This window comes from Malaya genurostris, chromosome 3 (assembly GCF_030247185.1).
Source record: "Malaya genurostris strain Urasoe2022 chromosome 3, Malgen_1.1, whole genome shotgun sequence".
In the NCBI taxonomy this organism is placed as follows: Eukaryota; Metazoa; Arthropoda; class Insecta; order Diptera; family Culicidae; genus Malaya; species Malaya genurostris.
In genome coordinates, this window is record NC_080572.1 from 95176294 (window position 1) to 95202233 (window position 25940).

The 25940-nt window shown below is 36.1% G+C and overlaps 3 protein-coding genes across 3 annotated transcripts; 1 reads left to right on the top strand and 2 right to left on the bottom strand.

Annotated features, from left to right (window-relative positions):
* Nucleotides 1-251: 251 nt before the first annotated feature.
* Nucleotides 252-1040, bottom strand: LOC131436819 (large ribosomal subunit protein bL21m). Its single transcript, XM_058605748.1, has 2 exons — nt 894-1040; nt 252-842 (listed from the first exon to the last, which is right to left on the bottom strand). The coding sequence occupies exons 1-2, from the start codon at nt 943-945 to the stop codon at nt 295-297; spliced, it is 600 nt and encodes a 199-aa protein (XP_058461731.1). The 5' UTR covers nt 946-1040; the 3' UTR covers nt 252-294.
* Nucleotides 1041-5361: 4321 nt separating this feature from the next.
* LOC131436818 (POC1 centriolar protein homolog) lies at nt 5362-7195 on the top strand. Its single transcript, XM_058605747.1, has 3 exons — nt 5362-6409; nt 6471-6731; nt 6806-7195. The coding sequence occupies exons 1-3, from the start codon at nt 5540-5542 to the stop codon at nt 7013-7015; spliced, it is 1341 nt and encodes a 446-aa protein (XP_058461730.1). The 5' UTR covers nt 5362-5539; the 3' UTR covers nt 7016-7195.
* On the bottom strand, nt 7044-8307 carry LOC131436820 (copper transport protein ATOX1). Its single transcript, XM_058605749.1, has 3 exons — nt 8131-8307; nt 7847-7925; nt 7044-7341 (listed from the first exon to the last, which is right to left on the bottom strand). The coding sequence occupies exons 1-3, from the start codon at nt 8137-8139 to the stop codon at nt 7208-7210; spliced, it is 222 nt and encodes a 73-aa protein (XP_058461732.1). The 5' UTR covers nt 8140-8307; the 3' UTR covers nt 7044-7207.
* Nucleotides 8308-25940: the final 17633 nt, after the last annotated feature.

Consider the following 25940-nt stretch of genomic DNA (forward strand, 5'->3'; position numbering starts at 1 on the left):
GCTTGACATATGTATGTATGTATGAGTTTCAATGCGGACTCGACTGGAGACGCCATTCTAACCATAAAATATCTCAAGCTGAATATCTTGATAGTATGATGTAATCCTTATTTATTAAAAGAAACTTGCATCGATCTGAACTACGGTTTATCAAACCTGACCTAGATAACATACAATTTCTCGCTAAATGAAGATGCATATCGATAATAGATCAAACGCAACAGTACTCCGATAGATAAATAACAGTCGTCTGATTATTAAACTAAATTTATTCAAATAATTCACAGTAAACAACTAGAAAAATCTGTTTTCAAACTCATCTGGGAATTCATCCTTTTCTGGAATACCATGCGAATTCAACTCGATGGAATTAATTCGGATCATTGTTTGCTGCGTTCGGTAAAAATTAATTCTCATATACTGCTTCCTTCGTTTCTTTTTGAAATGCGTTCTCGTATGTGACAAGGACTTTTCGATTATGGTTCCCTGAACATCTACCAATCCCTGGGGCACCAACGGCCTCCCGATCAGAGAAAAATCTTTACTTCCGACAAGCAATACCTTGTCCAATCGAATTATTTCCCCGTTATTCGGTGGCCAATATCCCTCCACGATGATGATATCGCCAGATGTAATTTTAAATTGCTTTCCGCATAATTGAACTACCACGAAGAGGCGGCCTTCAGAACTGGATTCTATCTGTTGGTTTACTTTCTGCAGAATGGAAGTGTCAAGCTGTGGGGACACCAACGATGATGTAAAACGGGAAACAGTTGTATTGATCGATTTATTGGAAAAACATGCTGGAGAGAATGCCGGGGCGATTCTCACCTTCGAAGCACCTATAAACAAACACATTATTTGCGTGATTTTTCGAAGTCATGGGTACTTACTTGAAAATGCAGTGGCAATTCTTGAAATTAATGGTAATCGTAAAGAAAACATTCTATATCAATTGATAATTAAGATGAATATAACACAAAATTCGTCATTCCAATATTTTGCAAATTCTGACGTTTAATTCTAGCTTCTTGCCTGTGCTTATAGGCACATTGACCCTAAAATGAAATCCAGAGGCGCTACTCGTTTAGACATGATACTTCCCAGTGAATTTGATCTAGCTACATCGGTCCGATCATCGGCGAAATTGATAACAAAATCGGACCGATCGTAGCGTTGCGATTCTGCATCAACTCCCAGTAAACCCGAACATCGGACGCATCGTGCACGAAAGCTTTTGATTGCGTTTCGAGCTTGGATAGTGTATCGGTAGAACAAAAGAGTGAAGATATACCAAAGCAGAGAGCGGATGTCTGATACTCAGGGGATGGGATATATCGGGACTGGATTTCCAACCCCGAACATAGGGCAAGAGTTTTTCTGGCCCTAAGAGGCGAATGACCTTAAGGGTAAAGCCTCTATGATCGAAACAAAACAGTGTTTAACACTCTTTCGCACACAATCGGGGAGACGTTGGCTCGAAAATGCCTTGTTTGATATTCCTTCGCTCTGTTTCCCTAGCGATGCATAATGTAAACATAAAACTTTCTTAGGTCGACGCGGTTGATGCAAATGGTGCAGAATTGTCCGATGACGGGCCGATCGAAGCGCTACGATCGGCCCCATATCGTGCTCAATCGGTCCGATAATCGGGCCGATGATCGGACCGATGCGGGTCGACAAAATCCAACGGGCTGCGTCTATCTAAAAGCTTTACATCAACCGCGTCAAACTAAAAGCTTATTATTGCGTTTTGATCAAGATTTACGTTTACATTGTGTATCGCTAGCGCAAAAGAGTGAAGAGGTACCAGAACAAGGCATTATCTGGTTGATGTCACTCGATTATAGAGGTTTTAAACCATTGTCATTTGCCTCTTCGAAGTTGAGAATCGAACCCAGGTAGACTGCATGAAAGCAAAGACATCATAATAACAAGATAACCAGCTATCACATTCGAATTTTGTACAAACAAGTAGGTGAGAGAAATGTCAAATTCGTGCTCGCGAAAAAGCAGCATAGCGCACCCATACAGTTGACATGATATATACAATGTGATGCCGTGCGATGGCGTTGCTGAACTGAAGATTGATTTCGCTTCAAGCTGACAGGGTCTGATGAAAGGCATCAACTAATCATCACGTTATACTCGTTCACAGAGCATCGGTCATCCGTCGTCCTCCTTGATTAATTGTTTGCGTCTGCGATACACTAAGTAAACTTCAATCTTGTTCAAAATGATTAACTTTCGTGCACGATCCGTCCGATGATCGAAATTACTGGGTTTCAGCAAGAGCTGTCAAATCGGTAAAAAAAATTTAAATTACTTCATGTTTACAACGATAAAATAAACCGATATATGAATGATTAAACCGGTAAATTCATTTGAAAAATCATAGCGAAAATGGAAGAAAAACCCTAATAGTACTGTTGTTGTACCGTTGAATTCCACTATGTCACGTAATTACACCAAATACAAATAATAATACCCCTAAGTCCCATATAAACGAATCGCCAATGTTTGGTTTACAGCATGAACAAGTAAGCCTAGCAAATATCTCCCTTTCGTTGCGATAGCGTGAAAATGTGAAAGGAGATCGTTTCTGGCAACTCTTTATGCTAGTTGCTACGGTGCAAAACAAACTTGTTTGATTGTTTTACGTTTCGCATTCAGCTCATCAGTGCATTAGCAGATTATGTTGACTGCTAATGCCACCTCGCGGATCAACATAATCCGCTAAGCAGACGTAAAGTCATTGCTATTTACAATGCACTTATTTACACCGAAGTGCTATGTCTATCCTGACGTCTCAAACGAAAACGAATTTACGACTATATGGCCGCAAACATATTTTAGTCATTTAATTTTTGGCACCTCGTGGGTACCGATTTGTGCAGAAGTGCACATGACTGTTTTGATTGTTTTACGTTTCGCATTCAGCTCATCAGTGCATTAGCAGATTATGTTGACTGCTAATGCCACCTCGCGGATCAACATAATCCGCTAAGCAGACGTAAAGTCATTGCTATTTACAATGCACTTATTTACACCGCAGTGCTATGTCTATCCTGACGTCTCAGGCGAAAACGAATTTACGACTATATGGCCGCAAACATATTTTAGTCATTTAGGTTTTGGCACCTCGTGGGTACCGATTTGTGCAGAAGTGCACATGACTGTTTTGATTGTTTTACGTTTCGCATTCAGCTCATCAGTGCATTAGCAGATTATGTTGACTGCTAATGCCACCTCGCGGATCAACATAATCCGCTAAGCAGACGTAAAGTCATTGCTATTTACAATGCACTTATTTACACCGAAGTGCTATGTCTATCCTGACGTCTCAGGCGAAAACGAATTTACGACTATATGGCCGCAAACATATTTTAGTCATCGCATAGTGTTAATAAAATTTCGTATGAATTTCATATGGCTTTTTGTTGGAATTTCAATTTTCGTGACTTCATACGATATTCTTAAGCCTTAAAAACTCCATGTGGTATTCCAACCATATATTTGAAAGTTTGATATCTATCTAGATCTTGTTTGATTCAACGTTTGACCGTTCGTTTGGTTCTTTGCGCGACACTTATTATTATAGGGACTCCAATTCGTAGATGCGCTATCTGATAGTCAGATTCGAATTTACAATGTGTCAATCACTAAAAACAGGAAAATACTATGAAATATTATGGTGTTTTCACACAGTGCAGTTCAACAGTTGAAATTTTGATTATGATCAGGGATGCTGGATGTAAAAACTTATACTTGCATGATTCCACAATTAGTACGATACTCAAATAAATGATGTTTGAGAACATTTCATGACATCGATTTTATGAAATAATTCTTAAGTTAATGTATAGCGTATTTATTATATTTTCTACCAGTTAGTTTTTCGGAATTAAAAATAATTTTTGGTTTGATCGTTAAATTCTTCTGGCAACCTCGATTCAAACTCAAAGCAGAGCTGCCAACTTTTTTTTTTTCAAAAATCTGTATTGTGAGGAAAAATCATGACTCCATTTAGTGAGGGTACTGATTTTGAGAGCAACAAAATAAATGTCGCTCAACCCCTATGGAATTAAACAAAAAAAACTGTAAATCGGTAATTATCTGTATGAAAATTGAATTATCGGTACATAATTGACATGTTTTAGTCGTACACGCTTAAAAATAGTTACTCAAAAATGAGTAATATCGCACTCATCTACAGAAAAAGTGGAACAACTCTAATCTAGAGTAACTCCGAAGTTACTCAAATTTGAGTTCTTCCACTGGAAACGATATTTGGGTAAAATCTACTCATTTACTGAGTAATACTTTATTTGTACATGTACCATAAATAGAGTAACTATTACTCAAATTTTGAGTGAAATTTTATTTAACATATACCAAATTTGCAAAAAAATTGCTCCTTTTCTAAGTGTATTGTATTAAAATATTAAGTAATTGAACTCAATACTATATCAGGTGGTGGTTGCTTGGAGTAGTGTGTCAATCGCAAATTAACATACATGTCAGTTATGCTCAGGCACCAATCATACACTTATTCCTCATAAATGACATTTGAGCATATTCGGTTCCATTCTGAAGCACAACACGGAGTTTATCATTCCGGTTTTTGTAGACACAACACCGTTTGTGTTGAGCGACTCACCCTTGAAATACGCCTCACTAACAAAATATACAACCTGTTGCTACAAATGGTTATTACAACTTTTAGACTGATCTTGCGAATAGTAACAAAAAAACGAGTTATTGCGTTAAACTCAATTTTAGAGTAGGAGTTACTCAATATCATTGATGATAACTACTCAATTTTTGACGTTTCCATGTATCATTTGAAAATGAGTAACTAGCACTCAAACTCTGAGTAACTTTTTCTAAGCGTGTAGATCTACAATAGATCAATCTATAAGCGATAAAACAGCGTTGCGAACAATCCAAAGCGGCCCTTACACGTGACAATATTATTGTCAATCCAAAGTATTGTCAATACCATCAATCCAATTGGCTTGATAACTTGAGTCCGAGTTTTTCGAGAAATTCAAGCGTTTGGCGCTTTAAATATTGCAAATGAATATTAAAACATTGAGAGAAGAGGTCATTGCACATATTTAACAGTTTCTCTCTGGAGAGAAAGTATTGTCGGATTGATGAGCAGTTTTGATTTTTTGACAATATTTTCGTCAATCCAATGAAGTTTCCATTACACGATCAAAAGTATTGTCAATATTCCTTGTATTGACAATAATATTGTCTCGTGTAAAGCAGCCCCAAGAGAGCATATCTGTGTTCCTGTATTCAGTCCAAAAATCGGTATATATACCGATAAATCGATATAGTTGGCAGCGCTGACGCAAAGTTACTAAACAGCATAATTTGAATGTAAACGGTTTTTGCGATAAATGCTATTTTATTTGTAGAAGTCAATTTTTCTTTTCAATGTTAAAAATCGCAGTCGTCGTCGGATTCTGTTGAAAATTGTGTTAGCATTTTATGTCTTGATTTACATTTACGTGAAAGAGCATCTAAAATGTCATCGGATCCGGTACTTCTCCGGCACCTGAAAGGCCACCGAGGCAAGATAACTGGCATTTCGTTTCATCCAGAAGGAAAACGATTCGTTACCAGTTCTGATGATAGTACCGCAATCGTGTGGAATATGAATGAGCAAATTCGCTGTATGCGCTTCGAAGCTCATTCGGATGTTGTCAATGATATTTGTTGGTCCCCTGATGGTCGGATTGTTGCTTCTGCCTCGAAGGACCGTACCGTAAAGATCTGGGTCCCATCGTTAATGGGAAACTGTGATGAATTCAGAGCTCATACATCCAACATTCGATCGGTAGATTTTGATTCCAAGGGGAAAAAACTGATTACAGCATCCGACGACAAGTCAGTCAAGCTATGGAAAGTCTCGCGGAAACATTTTGTGTCATCATTTACCGGACATACTAACTGGGTACGTTGCGCTCGATTTTCCCCTGATGACAAACTCATCGCTTCGTGTGGTGATGATAGAGCTTTGAAACTCTTCGATCCTGTTTCTGGTCAATGTGTGCACAGTTTTGTTGATCAGAAAGGAGCAGGCAATAAAATATCCTGGCATCCGGATGGATCGTTGGTAGCTATTGGATTGGACAATGCGCGGGTTAAGATATACGACATAAAAATTCGCAAACTTATTCAATATTACCGGCTGTTTGAAGGCTCCGTTAATTCTTTGCAATTTCATCCGTCTGGAAACTACTTGATCACTGGAAGTAACGATGGAGCTGTAAAGATAATCGATTTGTTGGAAGGACGACACATTTACACGCTAACGGGACATACAGGACCCGTGACGGCGGTTCAATTCGCCAAAGATGGTCAGTTATTTGCCACGGGCAGCGAGGATAGACACGTAAGTATTTAACGCAAACAACAAAAATGCATTTGAAAAGTTTGACAATTTATGGTTGCAGATCATGCTGTGGAAATCTAACTTCAACAATGAATCCTCCGAAGATTCATTGAATATGTCAGAATGTAGTGATATTCCACATGGACACCGAAATAATAGAAAATCTATACCGCTATATAAAAAACTCAGTTATGAAGAATGTCCAGGTGGCGATGACGAATTTGAGCATGGCTTTAGCAACAATAAAGAGAATCTTCCGGATACAAGCATTCTAGTGGACGCTCGCAAAACAGAAAATTTTTATCTGACAGATGCTATTGAGGTTTGCAAATGAGTTATATTTTTCTCTATTATTAGCGTTTGCTCAAAGCTAATGATTTGTATGTTCTTGTAAAGGAAATAGTAATAAGACTATCGAAGAGCGCAAACGGATGCCGTTTCTCAGAATCCTGTTCGAACCGTTACAGTAACTGTGGTGGCCGTAACAGCTTCGAAAGGTATGTCCATCGAAAGTTGAAATCAATTGAAAACGCCCTGAACGGGCTTGATCGAAGAGTCACGATGGTTGAGGACGTTGTGCTCAATAGAAGCATAAGATTAGAATAGTTTCTTTCTGTTTGAAAAACCATAAACATCGTATTGTACATAAAATTATATTTAGTTCACATTTTTTTTTAAATCAGTCAAAACTAAAACACATTCATGAGTAAAAACAAACATCAATTTTGACTAATACTTGAATCATTAACATTTCTAAATTTTAAGAATATCCCTGAGCATCCAAATATAGACCCAGCACTAGGTTTTAACACCAACATAATTTGTTTCTTTTCCAGTTTTCTTGATGGTTTCTAGTAGCTCATTCGATGAGAGTGTTGAAGTGACGAAGACTTTTTTGTTGTCGAGGTCAATGTCCACCTTTTCCACTTTGTCTACAGCATGAATTACAAAATAGAAAAGTGTTATAAGCATATGCTATATATTTTTCTGAAATCGGTTAAATTACGTTTAACGTTTTACGTCCAGTTAAAATAAAATCTTGAGATATACACTATCCACAATAGACTGAAATAGGATAACGGTACCGCCATTCATCTTGAATACTAAATTGATAAGTTAGATTGGGATCTGCTGTTTCTGTTCGATGCATTGGTTCAAAGGGTCAGATGAAAACAGGTGCATTCGCATTGAATTTTTGCGTCGGTAAAACAGTATTGCAAATTTGTAGAAAAATTTTATCTGTGATATCGCTTCTTAGAGCCGAAGCGAAATTATTATTTTGTGGAAATTCGCTAGATCAGATAATAGTAAACTAATGTTTTCCCTGATCGACTAAAAAAACTACTATCTTAAATGATTCCCCTGTGTAATGTAATGATTTATGCTAATATAGTAGAACTGATTTCGTTGCTAACCAACTGTTTGATATTTGTTTACCTTTTAATTTCCCGAGGACTCGTTCTACGGCTCCCGAACAGCCGGTGCATGTCATTTCTACTTTGAATTCGTGTGTTACCTGAAAGAGACATTTCAATGAGTATTAATGCATGCTAGCACCAGGTCAGTTACATATCGCATCAATTGAGACTATCTTATCTTTTCCGATGCAATTTATTGAATCATTCAGCATATCACACTAATCATCTAATCAAGTAGATATGGACTGATGTCAGTATTGAGTTCTTTATTATGTCTAATACCTGGCAACATACTGAACTTACCGCAGCCATTACTTCTATTGTTGAAGTCTAATTGAATATTATAGAAACTTCGTTCCGTGTTGTAACAATTCCGAACAAATTCCGATGTGAAAGTCTATCTGCTCTGACTTTTTTTCCTACAGACACCTCCAGCAAGCGGTGTTGCTTTTGATCAAAGACACTGTAAGAGAAAGACTGACCAGCGGTTGGTCTGTGACAGCACTTGATTTTCGTTTAGATTTATTCGAATTAGTCATACCAATGGCAGTCGGGACAAAATCATCTATTACGTACAGCTGTTTGAAATCCAGTTGAAGAAAATCTACATATTTTTACATAATAACAACGCAGTTACATTTTGCTTATTTAGCAGTAGTGGGGCATCTTTGCAACGTGTTATCTTTGATAGGATGCTGGTATTAAATGCTATAAAAAATATGACGAATGCCTTCGATTCTGTTCACACAACAGCGCTATCTTATCTTCAAGTAGAGAACTAAGCAATGGTGTTGCCTAAAAAACGAACCAGCGACGAAAGCGAAGGTCGCGGAAACTATTGGCACAAGACGCAACAATAAAATGTAGAGGCGCTGCTTGTTGATCTTAATTTATTGTGCGAAAAATAACGTTTATTTAGAATTGGGCATTATACTTGGTTCAATACCATTTTTCCAATGCCCGAATAAAAACAAATAAAATATTTGAAATAAATGGTACGCGATCGCTAGACATTCTAGTACTCGAGAAATCATTATTGCACTGGTTTCTGTTTAAAAAAATGTTGGTCCGAAAAAACCTAACCTTACCCAATTTCACACATTTCTGAAGCTTTTCCATGTTTAATCATAGTTTACACTAGAGTGACTATAATCAGAGTGGCGACAGCTGTTCGTTTGGAATGACAGCTCCCAGTTCCAAACGAGCAAACGACCTGTCAATTCAATGTGAAGCTAATGGAATGTTTTGAATTGTTGCCAAAATTACGGATGAGATGTCGTCACTCTGGTTATAGGCACTCTAGTTTACACTAAAAAAAGTAGTAGTAATCATTTTGAAATCGATTTTCTTCTGCCGATATTAAAAATTTTGGAAGAATCCTCTTTTTCTTGGTTCCATTTGTGGGTGTCGCTACCGGTAAATCAGCTTTGCGACAATGTGCCATTTACTTCAGTTAAATCTCTCAGCGAGGGAGCACGTTGAATCGTGTTAGTGCTTTGAAAGTTCGAGTGTTTCGCGAGAAAGAAAGAATTTTTATCCGAACTTTGGCGACTCGACGTAGCCGCACATCGAGATATTCGCTTGTAGTCCAGTGAAAAGAAAGTCCATTGGATTATAAACGAATAAAGAAACTAAAATCGACGTGTGCATTTTGTACAGTTCATTCAAAAGTTATCACATTTAAATTTATATTCCTAGGGGAAAAATCTTTGAATATGTGTCGAGGGATCAAAAATCTGTATTGAAAATGATAAGAAATTGCAAGTCCAAAATGACAGCTTGTCTTTTTAATTTTTACTTTTGTATATTATTAATTATCAATTTTTCATTTCCATCTACCAACATAAGGACCCAGGCCATATGTCCCTTATCAGAAGAAATTGTGTAAAACATAAAAAACATCCAACGAAAAACTAGTGATAAAAAACTACGCTATATTAATTGAAACAAAAAGTTAACATGGAAAAATCGTCATTATAAGATGGGATTAGTAGTAGTGTTTACCGTCCTAGGTATTCTCTTTTATTGTGGGTGTAGAAAAATCAGAAGCGACGTCACAGACTAACAGACAGGACACTCAAATTTAATTCTTTAATCATTTTAATGGTCATTTCGAATATTCATTTAGTTGGGACAGTACTCGCATATGTCACGATGGCGCCACGTTATCCTACACGCAGAGAAATTGAGCATGTTTAAAATAACGAAACAGTTAGTACGACGACACGACCTGCCACTCGTCTAGTAAAACTGTATCGCAAATTTAATTACCCCTCAGTAACTGTCAAAACGAAATTGCTTGGAAAAATATTAAAATTGGCAACACAAGTTGATATTTTATTGATTTTGAATAACAGTTACCATAACCTTGGTTACTGTATATTGAAGACTTAAGAAATGTAAACAAATGAAACTGCAAAACGGGTATATTATTACGAAAAAATTAGAATGGATTCAACGGTCCAAGTGGAAGATCCGTTTTAAGAAGTTACAAGTTCTCCAGCATCATTAGCTGTTAGAGCAGTGGATCAATTAGTCGGTCTCGGTGTAATAATTCTAGCCACATTTGTGGCTTGAAATTAGCCAATGGGCACGACTACAAAGTACTACTGTATTTGAAAAGAATACACGGATTTGGCATTCAAAATAAATATGCCATGCTACTAACGATAAATAATGATACCTCAAATGAAATCTACTTGAAGGAAACGGACATACAAAAAATTACACCGATATTGAAATGATCGAAAGTACTGCAGAAGCTTGGACTCACTAGGGAAAATCCTTTTGTTTTTATTCGTCACTGTATTTGTCATTCTCTTCAGATAGTTTAATGTACGTAATAGTAAGAAATAAAATTAGTGAATGATTTTTAAGCGTTTCCTTCAATTCTCATTTATTCATTGTATTGAAATATGTTAGTTTTCGAAATTTTCTGAAATGTACAATGTTACAAAACACCAGTTAACGTTCGAAAACGAATGAAACGGATAAAACAACTTAAAAACGTGTCCATTGAACAATGGATACAGAATCGTAAACGAACGTTAATTGATGACTTCACCAGATACTTCAGCGAGGTGTTGTCGATTTGGGTTTGTGTTGCCGCAAGATAACGAACCTAAAAATACGTCACAATGTTGAAGAAAAAATATACATTCAAAATCAGCTGAAGCTACTTTGCGCACGTGTGCCGAGTCTCCACGTGACGCGGATGGCTTACGTTGCCTGTCGATACCCGAAATACTAACGATACTACCTAGGTCTAGGGAAGACTTCAGGTGTGATTGGATTTAGACTTGTTGCTGTTGTTACAGTAGAAACGAGCAGGAGCAACATTTGGGCACCACACGCTCCATAATGATATGGTAAATTTTCTTATAACCTTTCTGGAGGTTAGTCCATCCTAAGAGATGATTTTCTGAGGATTGGTTTATTCTGGCAGATGTTTTTCTGGTAGGAGATCTGTTCTGGGCAAAATTTTACCAGACAAATAATATCTGGCAAATATATATCGCCCTTGCAGGCTGTACATGTCCAACTCTAAGATCATTTCCGAATACGGTGAACTGCAAAGAGTAAAATCTGAAAATGATGTAATATCAAGATAATATTTGGAACGTAATCATGGTATGTTTATATACAACAACATACCTATATTGAAAGCTCACAAATAAAATTTCATGCACTCACTTTTATTACAGCTTGCACTAATGATGGCTGTAAAGCAGCCCTTACACGAGACAATATTATTGTCAATACAAGGAGTATTGACAATACTTTTGATCGTGTAAAGGAAACTTCATTGGATTGACGAAAATATTGTCAAAAAATCAAAACTGCTCATCAATCCGACAATACTTTCTCTCCAGAGAAGAAACTATCAAATATGTGCAATGAACTCTCCTCTCAATGTTTCAATGTTCAGTTGCAATATTTGAAGCTTCAAACGCTTGATTTGTTCGAAAAATGCGGACTCAAGTTACCAAGTCAATTGGATTGACGGTATTGACAATACTTTGGATTGACAATAATATTGTCTCGTGTAAGGGCAGCTTAACATTTCACGTTCTACTTTCTTAAGTTACTCTTATAAAGTGGTAATGAGGGACCAAAAGTTAAATAATTTTATCTGTTCCTCAATTTTATCTAATAGTTTTGTTTATTTATTCGGGGATCCTTGGTAACTAGTTCGTAGCAACTTAAACAGTGTTGATCGAGAAGAATATTTTTATCATTATCAAGGGGTCGCTATATTTGTGGTAACTGGTGGTAAATCGCTAACAGACACGTTTTATTTCGATTTTTCTTCGGAGTGTCTGGTCGTGTCGTCGGTTAGTAGTTTCTAAAATCTGATTTATATTAATTTCAAGCTAGAATATGATTGTTACAAACCAATTTCTCCCTTCAACAAAAACAATGATCTCTGTTTGATTTGAATCAAAATTTTGGTCCAACCAAACCAAAACTATATTTGTTCTCGCTCCATTGGATTATAAACGAATAAAGAAACTAAAATCGACGTGTGCATTTTGTACAGTTCATTCAAAAGTTATCACATTTAAATTTATATTCCTAGGGGAAAAATCTTTGAATATGTGTCGAGGGATCAAAAATCTGTATTGAAAATGATAAGAAATTGCAAGTCCAAAATGACAGCTTGTCTTTTTAATTTTTACTTTTGTATATTATTAATTATCAATTTTTCATTTCCATCTACCAACATAAGGACCCAGGCCATATGTCCCTTATCAGAAGAAATTGTGTAAAACATAAAAAACATCCAACGAAAAACTAGTGATAAAAAACTACGCTATATTAATTGAAACAAAAAGTTAACATGGAAAAATCGTCATTATAAGATGGGATTAGTAGTAGTGTTTACCGTCCTAGGTATTCTCTTTTATTGTGGGTGTAGAAAAAATCAGAAGCGACGTCACAGACTAACAGACAGGACACTCAAATTTAATTCTTTAATCATTTTAATGGTCATTTCGAATATTCATTTAGTTGGGACAGTACTCGCATATGTCACGATGGCGCCACGTTATCCTACACGCAGAGAAATTGAGCATGTTTAAAATAACGAAACAGTTAGTACGACGACACGACCTGCCACTCGTCTAGTAAAACTGTATCGCAAATTTAATTACCCCTCAGTAACTGTCAAAACGAAATTGCTTGGAAAAATATTAAAATTGGCAACACAAGTTGATATTTTATTGATTTTGAATAACAGTTACCATAACCTTGGTTACTGTATATTGAAGACTTAAGAAATGTAAACAAATGAAACTGCAAAACGGGTATATTATTACGAAAAAATTAGAATGGATTCAACGGTCCAAGTGGAAGATCCGTTTTAAGCAGTTACAAGTTCTCCAGCATCATTAGCTGTTAGAGCAGTGGATCAATTAGTCGGTCTCGGTGTAATAATTCTAGCCACATTTGTGGCTTGAAATTAGCCAATGGGCACGACTACAAAGTACTACTTTATTTGAAAAGAATACACGGATTTGGCATTCAAAATAAATATGCCATGCTACTAACGATAAATAATGATACCTCAAATGAAATCTACTTGAAGGAAACGGACATACAAAAAATTACACCGATATTGAAATGATCGAAAGTACTGCAGAAGCTTGGACTCACTAGGGAAAATCCTTTTGTTTTTATTCGTCACTGTATTTGTCATTCTCTTCAGATAGTTTAATGTACGTAATAGTAAGAAATAAAATTAGTGAATGATTTTTAAGCGTTTCCTTCAATTCTCATTTATTCATTGTATTGAAATATGTTAGTTTTCGAAATTTTCTGAAATGTACAATGTTACAAAACACCAGTTAACGTTCGAAAACGAATGAAACGGATAAAACAACTTAAAAACGTGTCCATTGAACAATGGATACAGAATCGTAAACGAACGTTAATTGATGACTTCACCAGATACTTCAGCGAGGTGTTGTCGATTTGGGTTTGTGTTGCCGCAAGATAACGAACCTAAAAATACGTCACAATGTTGAAGAAAAAATATACATTCAAAATCAGCTGAAGCTACTTTGCGCACGTGTGCCGAGTCTCCACGTGACGCGGATGGCTTACGTTGCCTGTCGATACCCGAAATACTAACGATACTACCTAGGTCTAGGGAAGACTTCAGGTGTGATTGGATTTAGACTTGTTGCTGTTGTTACAGTAGAAACGAGCAGGAGCAACATTTGGGCACCACACGCTCCATAATGATATGGTAAATTTTCTTATAACCTTTCTGGAGGTTAGTCCATCCTAAGAGATGATTTTCTGAGGATTGGTTTATTCTGGCAGATGTTTTTCTGGTAGGAGATCTGTTCTGGGCAAAATTTTACCAGACAAATAATATCTGGCAAATATATATCGCCCTTGCAGGCTGTACATGTCCAACTCTAAGATCATTTCCGAATACGGTGAACTGCAAAGAGTAAAATCTGAAAATGATGTAATATCAAGATAATATTTGGAACGTAATCATGGTATGTTTATATACAACAACATACCTATATTGAAAGCTCACAAATAAAATTTCATGCACTCACTTTTATTACAGCTTGCACTAATGATGGCTGTAAAGCAGCCCTTACACGAGACAATATTATTGTCAATACAAGGAGTATTGACAATACTTTTGATCGTGTAAAGGAAACTTCATTGGATTGACGAAAATATTGTCAAAAAATCAAAACTGCTCATCAATCCGACAATACTTTCTCTCCAGAGAAGAAACTATCAAATATGTGCAATGAACTCTCCTCTCAATGTTTCAATGTTCAGTTGCAATATTTGAAGCTTCAAACGCTTGATTTGTTCGAAAAATGCGGACTCAAGTTACCAAGTCAATTGGATTGACGGTATTGACAATACTTTGGATTGACAATAATATTGTCTCGTGTAAGGGCAGCTTAACATTTCACGTTCTACTTTCTTAAGTTACTCTTATAAAGTGGTAATGAGGGACCAAAAGTTAAATAATTTTATCTGTTCCTCAATTTTATCTAATAGTTTTGTTTATTTATTCGGGGATCCTTGGTAACTAGTTCGTAGCAACTTAAACAGTGTTGATCGAGAAGAATATTTTTATCATTATCAAGGGGTCGCTATATTTGTGGTAACTGGTGGTAAATCGCTAACAGACACGTTTTATTTCGATTTTTCTTCGGAGTGTCTGGTCGTGTCGTCGGTTAGTAGTTTCTAAAATCTGATTTATATTAATTTCAAGCTAGAATATGATTGTTACAAACCAATTTCTCCCTTCAACAAAAACAATGATCTCTGTTTGATTTGAATCAAAATTTTGGTCCAACCAAACCAAAACTATATTTGTTCTCGCTCCATTGGATTATAAACGAATAAAGAAACTAAAATCGACGTGTGCATTTTGTACAGTTCATTCAAAAGTTATCACATTTAAATTTATATTCCTAGGGGAAAAATCTTTGAATATGTGTCGAGGGATCAAAAATCTGTATTGAAAATGATAAGAAATTGCAAGTCCAAAATGACAGCTTGTCTTTTTAATTTTTACTTTTGTATATTATTAATTATCAATTTTTCATTTCCATCTACCAACATAAGGACCCAGGCCATATGTCCCTTATCAGAAGAAATTGTGTAAAACATAAAAAACATCCAACGAAAAACTAGTGATAAAAAACTACGCTATATTAATTGAAACAAAAAGTTAACATGGAAAAATCGTCATTATAAGATGGGATTAGTAGTAGTGTTTACCGTCCTAGGTATTCTCTTTTATTGTGGGTGTAGAAAAAATCAGAAGCGACGTCACAGACTAACAGACAGGACACTCAAATTTAATTCTTTAATCATTTTAATGGTCATTTCGAATATTCATTTAGTTGGGACAGTACTCGCATATGTCACGATGGCGCCACGTTATCCTACACGCAGAGAAATTGAGCATGTTTAAAATAACGAAACAGTTAGTACGACGACACGACCTGCCACTCGTCTAGTAAAACTGTATCGCAAATTTAATTACCCCTCAGTAACTGTCAAAACGAAATTGCTTGGAAAAATATTTAAATTGGCAACACAAGTTGATATTTTATTGATTTTGAATAACAGTTACCATAACCTTGGTTACTGTATATTGAAGACTTAAGAAATGTAAACAAATGAAACTGCAAAACGGGTATATTATTACGAAAAAATTAGAATGGATTCAACGGTCCAAGTGGAAGATCCGTTTTAAGCAGTTACAAGTTCTCCAGCATCATTAGCTGTTAGAGCAGTGGATCAATTAGTCGGTCTCGGTGTAATAATTCTAGCCACATTTGTGGCTTGAAATTAGCCAATGGGCACGACTACAAAGTACTACTGTATTTGAAAAGAATACACGGATTTGGCATTCAAAATAAATATGCCATGCTACTAACGATAAATAATGATACCTCAAATGAAATCTACTTGAAGGAAACGGACATACAAAAAATTACACCGATATTGAAATGATCGAAAGTACTGCAGAAGCTTGGACTCACTAGGGAAAATCCTTTTGTTTTTATTCGTCACTGTATTTGTCATTCTCTTCAGATAGTTTAATGTACGTAATAGTAAGAAATAAAATTAGTGAATGATTTTTAAGCGTTTCCTTCAATTCTCATTTATTCATTGTATTGAAATATGTTAGTTTTCGAAATTTTCTGAAATGTACAATGTTACAAAACACCAGTTAACGTTCGAAAACGAATGAAACGGATAAAACAACTTAAAAACGTGTCCATTGAACAATGGATACAGAATCGTAAACGAACGTTAATTGATGACTTCACCAGATACTTCAGCGAGGTGTTGTCGATTTGGGTTTGTGTTGCCGCAAGATAACGAACCTAAAAATACGTCACAATGTTGAAGAAAAAATATACATTCAAAATCAGCTGAAGCTACTTTGCGCACGTGTGCCGAGTCTCCACGTGACGCGGATGGCTTACGTTGCCTGTCGATACCCGAAATACTAACGATACTACCTAGGTCTAGGGAAGACTTCAGGTGTGATTGGATTTAGACTTGTTGCTGTTGTTACAGTAGAAACGAGCAGGAGCAACATTTGGGCACCACACGCTCCATAATGATATGGTAAATTTTCTTATAACCTTTCTGGAGGTTAGTCCATCCTAAGAGATGATTTTCTGAGGATTGGTTTATTCTGGCAGATGTTTTTCTGGTAGGAGATCTGTTCTGGGCAAAATTTTACCAGACAAATAATATCTGGCAAATATATATCGCCCTTGCAGGCTGTACATTAGAGATGGTCGGGTATAGAAATTCTTATACCCGAACCCGACCCGTACCCGAGTGATCAGCAAAAAAAATTACCCGTACCCGACCCGTACCCGATTAAAAATTTAAAAAATTACCCGTACCCGACCCGTACCCGATCAATAATAAAAAAAAATTACCCGTACCCGACCCGTACCCGATAAAAAATAAAAAATTTTACCCGTACCCGACCCGTACCCGATTAAAAATTACCTGTACCCGTACCCGACCCGAATGAGTAGTAAAAAGTTTACCAAAATTCAGGATGGAAAAAATAAAGTGTTTTAGATAGCGAGCTAGATAGAGCGTATCAGGCTCTAGTTTGTCAGTAAAATACATTAAAATGCTTGTTTACATTTAAACATATAAACAAAGACAAATAATAAAGACATGTATGTGCTTACAAATCTATATATATAAAAATGGATGTTTGTAACGCGATAACTTCGGAACTACTGAACGGATTGCCACCAAACTTGGCACAGGTACTTCTTGTATTTCAGAGATGGTTTAGGGAGTATATTTATATGGGAGGGAGCGTAGCACGTGTCATTACCAAGGGGGGGTCATGAAAAAATTCATATAACTTGACAAGAGTCGATACGTTTTGAAGACCGTAGAAACATTTTGCATACCTTAGATATGACTATATGGGGGTGGATGTAGCAAGTGTCTTTAAATAGGGGGGTGTAGTGTTTAAAACGGCATAATTCCGAAACTACTGAACGGATTGCCACCAAACGTGGCACAGATACTTCTTGCTCTTCTGAGATGGTCATAAGGATATTTTAATGGGGGAGGGAGCGTATTAAGTGTTCTTAACAGGGGGAGGTCATGAAAAAAATTGACTAATTTGACGAGAATAGATACTTTTTTAAGACCATAGAAACATTTTGCATGTATTAGATATGATTATATGGGGGGTGGATGTAGTAAGTGCCTTTAAAAAGGGGGGTGTAATGTTTGTAATGACATAACTCTGGAATTACTGAACGGATTGCTATCAAACTTGGCACATGTACTTCTTGCTCTTCAGAGATGGTCATAAGCGTATTTTTATGGGGAGATGGAGCGTAGCAAGTGTCATAACAAAGGAGGGGTCATGAAAAAATTCATGTAACTTGATGAAAACCGATATTTTTTGAAGATCTTAGAAACATTTTGAATACCGTAGATATAATTTAATGAGGGATGGATGCAGCAAGTGCCTTTAAAAGAAGGGTGTAATGTTTGTAATGGCATAACTTCAAAACTATTTAACGGATTGCTATCAAACCTGGTACATGTACTTCTTGCTCTTCAGAGATGGTCATAAAAATATTTCCATGGGGGAAGGGAGCGTGGGAAGTGTCCTTAACAAAGGTGGTCATTAAAATATTATCTAATTTGACAAAAATCGGTACTTTTTGAAGACACTTTTGCACAACTTAGATAAGATTATAAGGATATTCTGTGGAGAGAGGCTGTAGTAAGTGCCTCTAAAAAAGGAGTGTAATGTTTGTAACGGCATAATTCCGGAACTATTGCACGAATTGCTATAAAATTTGGTACAGTTATTTCTTGCTCTTCAGAAATAGTCATAAAGGTATTATTATAGGGGAGGAAGCGTAGCAATTATCATTAACAGGAGGAGGCATGAAAAAAAATTCAAAAATTTGACAGGAATCGATAATTTTTGAAGATCATGCAAACATTTTCAATACCTTAGACATGATAGATATGGGGAGTGGATGTAGCAAGTGCATTTAAAAAGGGGGATGTAACGGCATAGCTCCGACACTACTTAACGGATTGCTATCACACTTGGCATAGGTGCTTTTTGCTCTTCAGAGATAGTTGTAAGGGTATTTTTAAGGGGGAGAGCGTAGCAACTATCCTTAACAGGGGTCATGAAAAAATTTATTTAATTTGACGAGAATCGATACTTTTTGAAGACCATAGATACTTTTTGCGCAACTTAGAGAATCGACATTTAGACTAGAAGGAGGGTTTTTGAAAATAAATTTTATTCTCCCATTTTTTATAAAACAAGAGAGTGGCAAGAATTTCAAGGTCGTATTTTTCTTTAAATAATTTTAAAAGTTCTGGTTCCATTTTGCGGGGAATTCAAAGAACTAAGGGAAAATAGTCTTTGTCTGTTTATGAACGTGAGTGTATTCAAGTCTCAGCATAACTACAAAACAACTAAACGAATCGCCATCAAGTTTGGCACATGTACCAAAGGTGGGAATCGATATTTTTTGAAAAGCATAGATACTTACTACACTACTCAGGGTAATCATGAAGGAGATCTGTAGTACGTTCACTGACAAATTTCTAGCAACTAAATGAGGTTTGTCGAGAAATGAAATTTATGATTATTGAGAGATCTGAGATGGGGCACTGATCATTCGCAATTTGAACATGAACGGAGTATTGTTCGATCGGGGTTCCGTCTAAGTTATGTTTCACTACAAGAGTATTTCACTAAGCAGGACAACTTCGAGAAGTTTTTTCGGTCTTCCCTTCACGAAAAATTTCCGAGCAACGCCGGGTAATTCAGCTAGTATTAAATAAAAATCTGGTCCGTTCCCGGTCTTCTGAAATGACCGCACTCACCGCTTGGTGGAGCGCGAGATTAATTGCATTGTTATCATTTCGACCAAAGTGTGCCATGAAATCTCAATATATACAAATGAGCTAACGTATCGAAAGGGTTCTCACGGTTTGACATTGGCATTATGAATGCGATGATGGGAACTCAGCAGTGCAACCAATTTATCACCATTGGTGCCAGTTTCACGGAGGACCGTAGATGTGCGCCAAAAAAAGATCGTGACTGTCATGTCTGGAAATTCGTTTGTGATATAAATACACTGTGAAGCATGAATAGATTTCCAATGTCTTTGGTACTTTATACTCATTTACAAATGTCAACAAAAGGGAGTAATATCTACTCAAATTTTTCGAGAAGCATATTTATACAAAATGTCGTAATACCCATTCTATTCAATTTTTGGTAGGTATGGTTTTTACGAAACAGTGCGACTTTTGATCCAATTCTTTAGAACCACAAGTAAGCGTGCTCATTATCTTGACACACAAATAAAAATTCACATTAGAATCACTTGAAAAATCACGAACATCCCCTAAAATTGATAGAGTATCATCGGTTCGTTTACGTGAATTGACCAAACATCGAATAATTCACGTGTATTCCCGGTGTGAAAAATTCAATTTTGAAAATGGTGAACTGTGAGTCCTTCAAGTGTTAGTAGTTTGAACATTTGTAGGTACTTTGTAGGTACACGTGAAAATTAAGGAGATATTCACAAAAGAGAAAGTAAACAAAGAGAAACTCTCATTGGTTTATGTGCCCTTATGAAATGTTGACATCGAACTGGCAATATAGCTCAACTTGCTGTGCCATCAATCGGTGTCATTTCAAGTGAGGTGACACCACCCAGAAGTGAAGAATAAGAAGAACTTCTATGCAGATTTTCTGAAATAAATGTTCATGTTTTTATGGTTAGAATCCTAATGATTTATATGTAAATTTTGAAAATCTCCAACCAAAATTTAAAATAGCAGTTTTCTGGTATCTGAATGTGATATGAGTACTACACTACATTTTATATATTAATCAAATAATTTTTACTGGATTGTGCATTAAACAGCTTTAAAATGGGAGCCCGCCTGGGTTCGATTCCCAACCCCGCACATACGGTCAGAAAGTTTTTCTGGCCCGAAGAGGTGAATGACATTAATGTTAAAGCCTCTATAATTGTAACAAAAAAAAAATGGGAGTCCATTAAAACCTACGTGGAAAGTAGGGTCTGACCGCAACATCTTAGAGCTAAGGCAGTGTATCTTATTAAATATGTTATAAAAAAGTAGGGTGGAAAATATTCACATAACTTTTCACGTAACTATGATTGATCGTTTTTTTTAAATGAAGAAAAGAAATGTTTTTTTCTGGAAAAAGATGCCAGTTTTCAGGTCTGGTTCTAGGCGCGAATGTCAAAACCCCTTGAATCAAATTGTTTATTTTTCGGAACAACTGTTTTGCAATAAAAAATTCTCGTCAACGTGTAAACATATTTATGTGAAGTACAAATGCTCGGGTAATCGATCAGAAAAAAAAATTTACCCGTACCCGACCCGTACCCGAGTGAGTAGTAAATTTTTTTACCCGACCCGACCCGTACCCGAGTAAGCAGTAAATTTTTTTTACCCGTACCCGACCCGTACCCGATCGAAAATAAAAATTTTTACCCGTACCCGACCAAAAACCCGTCGGGTACGGGTACGGGTCGGGTTTCGGGTAAAATACCCGATACCCGACCATCTCTACTGTACATGTCCAACTCTAAGATCATTTCCGAATACGGTGAACTGCAAAGAGTAAAATCTGAAAATGATGTAATATCAAGATAATATTTGGAACGTAATCATGGTATGTTTATATACAACAACATACCTATATTGAAAGCTCACAAATAAAATTTCATGCACTCACTTTTATTACAGCTTGCACTAATGATGGCTGTAAAGCAGCCCTTACACGAGACAATATTATTGTCAATACAAGGAGTATTGACAATACTTTTGATCGTGTAAAGGAAACTTCATTGGATTGACGAAAATATTGTCAAAAAATCAAAACTGCTCATCAATCCGACAATACTTTCTCTCCAGAGAAGAAACTATCAAATATGTGCAATGAACTCTCCTCTCAATGTTTCAATGTTCAGTTGCAATATTTGAAGCTTCAAACGCTTGATTTGTTCGAAAAATGCGGACTCAAGTTACCAAGTCAATTGGATTGACGGTATTGACAATACTTTGGATTGACAATAATATTGTCTCGTGTAAGGGCAGCTTAACATTTCACGTTCTACTTTCTTAAGTTACTCTTATAAAGTGGTAATGAGGGACCAAAAGTTAAATAATTTTATCTGTTCCTCAATTTTATCTAATAGTTTTGTTTATTTATTCGGGGATCCTTGGTAACTAGTTCGTAGCAACTTAAACAGTGTTGATCGAGAAGAATATTTTTATCATTATCAAGGGGTCGCTATATTTGTGGTAACTGGTGGTAAATCGCTAACAGACACGTTTTATTTCGATTTTTCTTCGGAGTGTCTGGTCGTGTCGTCGGTTAGTAGTTTCTAAAATCTGATTTATATTAATTTCAAGCTAGAATATGATTGTTACAAACCAATTTCTCCCTTCAACAAAAACAATGATCTCTGTTTGATTTGAATCAAAATTTTGATCCAACCAAACCAAAACTATATTTGTTCTCGCTGAGTTTATTGTTGAAATAAACTAACAATTTTTTACATGTCAACCAAAGTTGAGTTAATGTTATCGGCAATGTCCTCGTTGACTCAGCTATACCTTCATATCAAGAAAAAACTTGGTTCAATTTATCTATGATATTATTTGTGTAATAATACAACTAAGTTTACTGTTTAAATGACCCGCGTTAGTTTTATATCATATAAACCAGAACATGTTTTTTCTCGCGCGTATAAACCACTGCTTTTATGTCTCCCGCGTAAGAAGTTTGCTTCTTTCATTTCCTAGGAGGTTTGCAACAATTCAAGTGTATGTATTGATGATTAAGTATATTTTAAAAATTTGCATCATATTACATAACACATTTTCTTTACAAAAAATATTTGATGCAGGTTCTCGTTTTGGCCGGACTGATGGAGCACCGAATCGTTTGGATGCTATAAAAATAAAAAAACAGGCCTTTACTGCAGTATGTGAATAATTCGATCGTGTAGCAACGGAATGACGAAACGATCAAATGTCTTAAAAATATTTTAAATTAAAAATAATTGTTTTCTAGAAATTATTGAACCAAGATATATCGAAATAAAAGTAGTATAAAATATAACCCTGTAAATTAGTTTGAAAGAAATCATTTTATTTTTAAAAACAAACAAAAATGTTTAATTTCAACAAAGAAAAGCGTTAGTTGAAATAGCTAAATTTAAGGAAATTTATTTCAACTAAAAATTTTGTGAATTCAAAGCGCAACAATTCCTAACTTTATCTAAAGTTTGTTCATTCATAACAAATTTTTCAAATTGAATTCACTGTGAAATTGTTTGTCAAGAAATTGACAGGAACGTACAAGTGAAATATTCGTTGCTTTTATCAAAATGTCGTTTGAAACAAGCTAACACACTGAGTAAAATTGATTATCATGTTTTGTAGTTTCAAGCAGCAATATTTTCTATATCAAACCAGATTTTCTTTTGTCACTATTTTAACAAAATAAATCGTTGCGTGAAACCTAAATTTGGTTATATTTAAAAAAAATTTCTCTGCGTGTATCGAAAATATTCTGTCTGTCATCTAGTCTGTGTTTATTTTTTTCATTTACCAACAGAGTTCCCATTCATACAGAACTATCTGTAATGTACTGATTTGTATACGTCCATTTCGGATTTCATGCAGGATACAGATATAATACATATTGCCAAAACTAAATACAGAATACTGGCTACTTCTCATCCTCCGCAATACAAAATCGAAATGTTCTATTACGATATTTACTTGCTTCTGGTCTGCCGCCAGTGTGTCGGGTGAATATCATCAATATAATCAAAAATAGCCCAAATGACTACAAGTTCATTTTTCATTGGACCCGATAATGAACGTTTTCAACATTCCGTGAAAAAAACTAACTAAAAGGAATTGGCATATTGTCGCAAAACTGAAATGTAGAGGCGCTGCTTGTTTAGAGACGATACTTTCAGCAAGAGCTGTCAAATCAGTAGGAGAATTTTTAATTACTCCACCTTTTCAACGATTTCTTAGGTAAACGGGCAAATTCATTTGAAAAATCATAGTAGAAGTTGAAGAAAAAGTTTTTACTCTGATGTGGTAATGTTGATATTAGTTCATTGTGCGAAATCTACCGTTTATTCAGAATATAGTATCAAACTGGGAGTGGGTCATATCGCCGAAAGCCATTTCGCCGAATCCCGTTTCGCCGAATAGGTCATTTCGCCGAATGGGTCATTTCGCCGAAAGGGTCATTTTGCCGAAAGGGTCATATCTCCTACATGTTATGTCTCCTGTATAACTGATGTGGCGCAACCACATAACCGAAGCCAAGATGGCTCGGCGGCACAAAGCCGCCGAGCCGACGCCAGCTGAGTTGGCCGCCGACCCGCCGTCGGAAGCGGCGGCCTCTTGCATACAAACCTGTACCCGCCTCGTTTGCTCGGTCTACTCAAAGCTAGGTTTCTTTGCTTTAGTTAGATCCGAACGAGCGGTAGCGAGTCGGACAGCACATGAACCAAAACGATGTGGCGTAGCCGCATTAGATATTTTTTCATTTTCACTCAATAAACGGAAAATACCACCTACATTTGCCTGGTAGATACACCTATGCAATTGCTTTGATGCTTAGTAGCTAATAGCAAAGACATCATATTAACAAGATATCGCCAAAATAGCAGCACTGCGCATTCATACAATTGACGTGTTATGTTGAATGTGACACCGTGCGATGGCGTTGCTGAACTGAAGATTGATTTCGCTCCAAGCTGACAGAGTCTGCTAATAGTCAACAGGTTTTCTTGGGAACTACTTTCTGAGGTTCGTGAATCAATCTTTATTCAAGATTCCAACAATCAATCATTATTCATGAAGTACAATGGTAGGTCAACAAAACGGGCGTTATCGCGATCATCTTTCTTTTGTCTTTAATTTAAATCAATTCTTATTACGATTTCAAGACGTTTTCAGGATTCGGCGAAATGACCCATTCGGCGAAATGGCATCCGGCGAAGTGACTCATTCGGCGAAATAACCCTTTCGGCGAAATGGCTTTCGGCGAAACGGCTTTCGGCGAAATGGCTTTCGGTGAAATGACCCTATTAAACTTGGTTTGATACCATTTTTCAAATGCCTGGAAATAACAAATAAAGTATCTGTTGAGTTCTACCAGTGAGCCCACACTCACTGGGTATGCGGAAGTGACCAATGAGTGAGTTGACAGTTGGAAAGAGAGGCAGAAAAGAGATAGCTGATATAATTGATAGCAGATCAGAAGTTGTGCAACTTAATCTAAATTAAAACTTATAATCTATTGTATCACAGAGGTTTATCACAGTTTTTTGTTAATCTATCACAGATAATATCGGTTTATAGCGATACGTACGAAATACGAAAAGGTAATTAGTACAGTGAGTATATGAGATAAACACCTATAAACACATTTGAATTGATTTAAATATGTTACATTTAGCCGGAATTTACACTTTATAATAATCAGAGTGAAATTGAAAATTGGATTTGCTATATTTCATTTGGTTAGTAAAACGTGAATTGAGCTATAACTAAACCTAAACTTAAAATTAAATTCAACGTAGACGGAAGATTGTTCGCGTCGTTGCCAGTGGAAACTAGGGCTAGCACGAGGTACAAAAAAGGAAACCAAACGTTGTAAGATGTTTTGAATTAAAATTAATAATTTACTAATAAATAAATAATTACAGTTTTAAGCTGCTACAAAATAAAGCTGCTATAAAAAAAGGTTTTTTTTATTAGAGATCTCAACAAACTTAAAAAACATTTGATCGCAGATCTAACCTCAAATGGCCGAAAGCACAGCAGCAGCGGAGGCAAATAATCAAAACTGTTTATTTTGCGAGGATGTGGACGGAGTGGACGATATGGTGTGACAATTGTAATCAGTGGGCACACTATCGATGTGCCAATGTGACCGCAGCGGTCGAAAATGAACCATGGAGTTGTTCCAAATGTAGTAATCAACTACATGTACCTAA

What these genes read in the sequence shown, in the direction of transcription:
- LOC131436818 (XM_058605747.1), top strand. Translation starts at nt 5,540, where the DNA reads ATGTCATCGGATCCGGTACTTCTCCGGCACCTGAAAGGCCACCGAGGC. An exon ending in CGGGCAGCGAGGATAGACAC is followed by an intron (nt 6,410 to 6,470) that starts GTAAGTATTTAA and finishes TTATGGTTGCAG; the next exon opens with ATCATGCTGTGGAAATCTAA. An exon ending in ATCTGACAGATGCTATTGAG is followed by an intron (nt 6,732 to 6,805) that starts GTTTGCAAATGA and finishes GTTCTTGTAAAG; the next exon opens with GAAATAGTAATAAGACTATC.
- LOC131436819 (XM_058605748.1), bottom strand. Translation starts at nt 945, where the DNA reads ATGTTTTCTTTACGATTACCATTAATTTCAAGAATTGCCACTGCATTT. An exon ending in AATTGCCACTGCATTTTCAA is followed by an intron (nt 843 to 893) that starts GTAAGTACCCAT and finishes GTTTGTTTATAG; the next exon opens with GTGCTTCGAAGGTGAGAATC.
- LOC131436820 (XM_058605749.1), bottom strand. An exon ending in AGTCCTCGGGAAATTAAAAG is followed by an intron (nt 7,342 to 7,846) that starts GTAAACAAATAT and finishes TTCATGCTGTAG; the next exon opens with ACAAAGTGGAAAAGGTGGAC.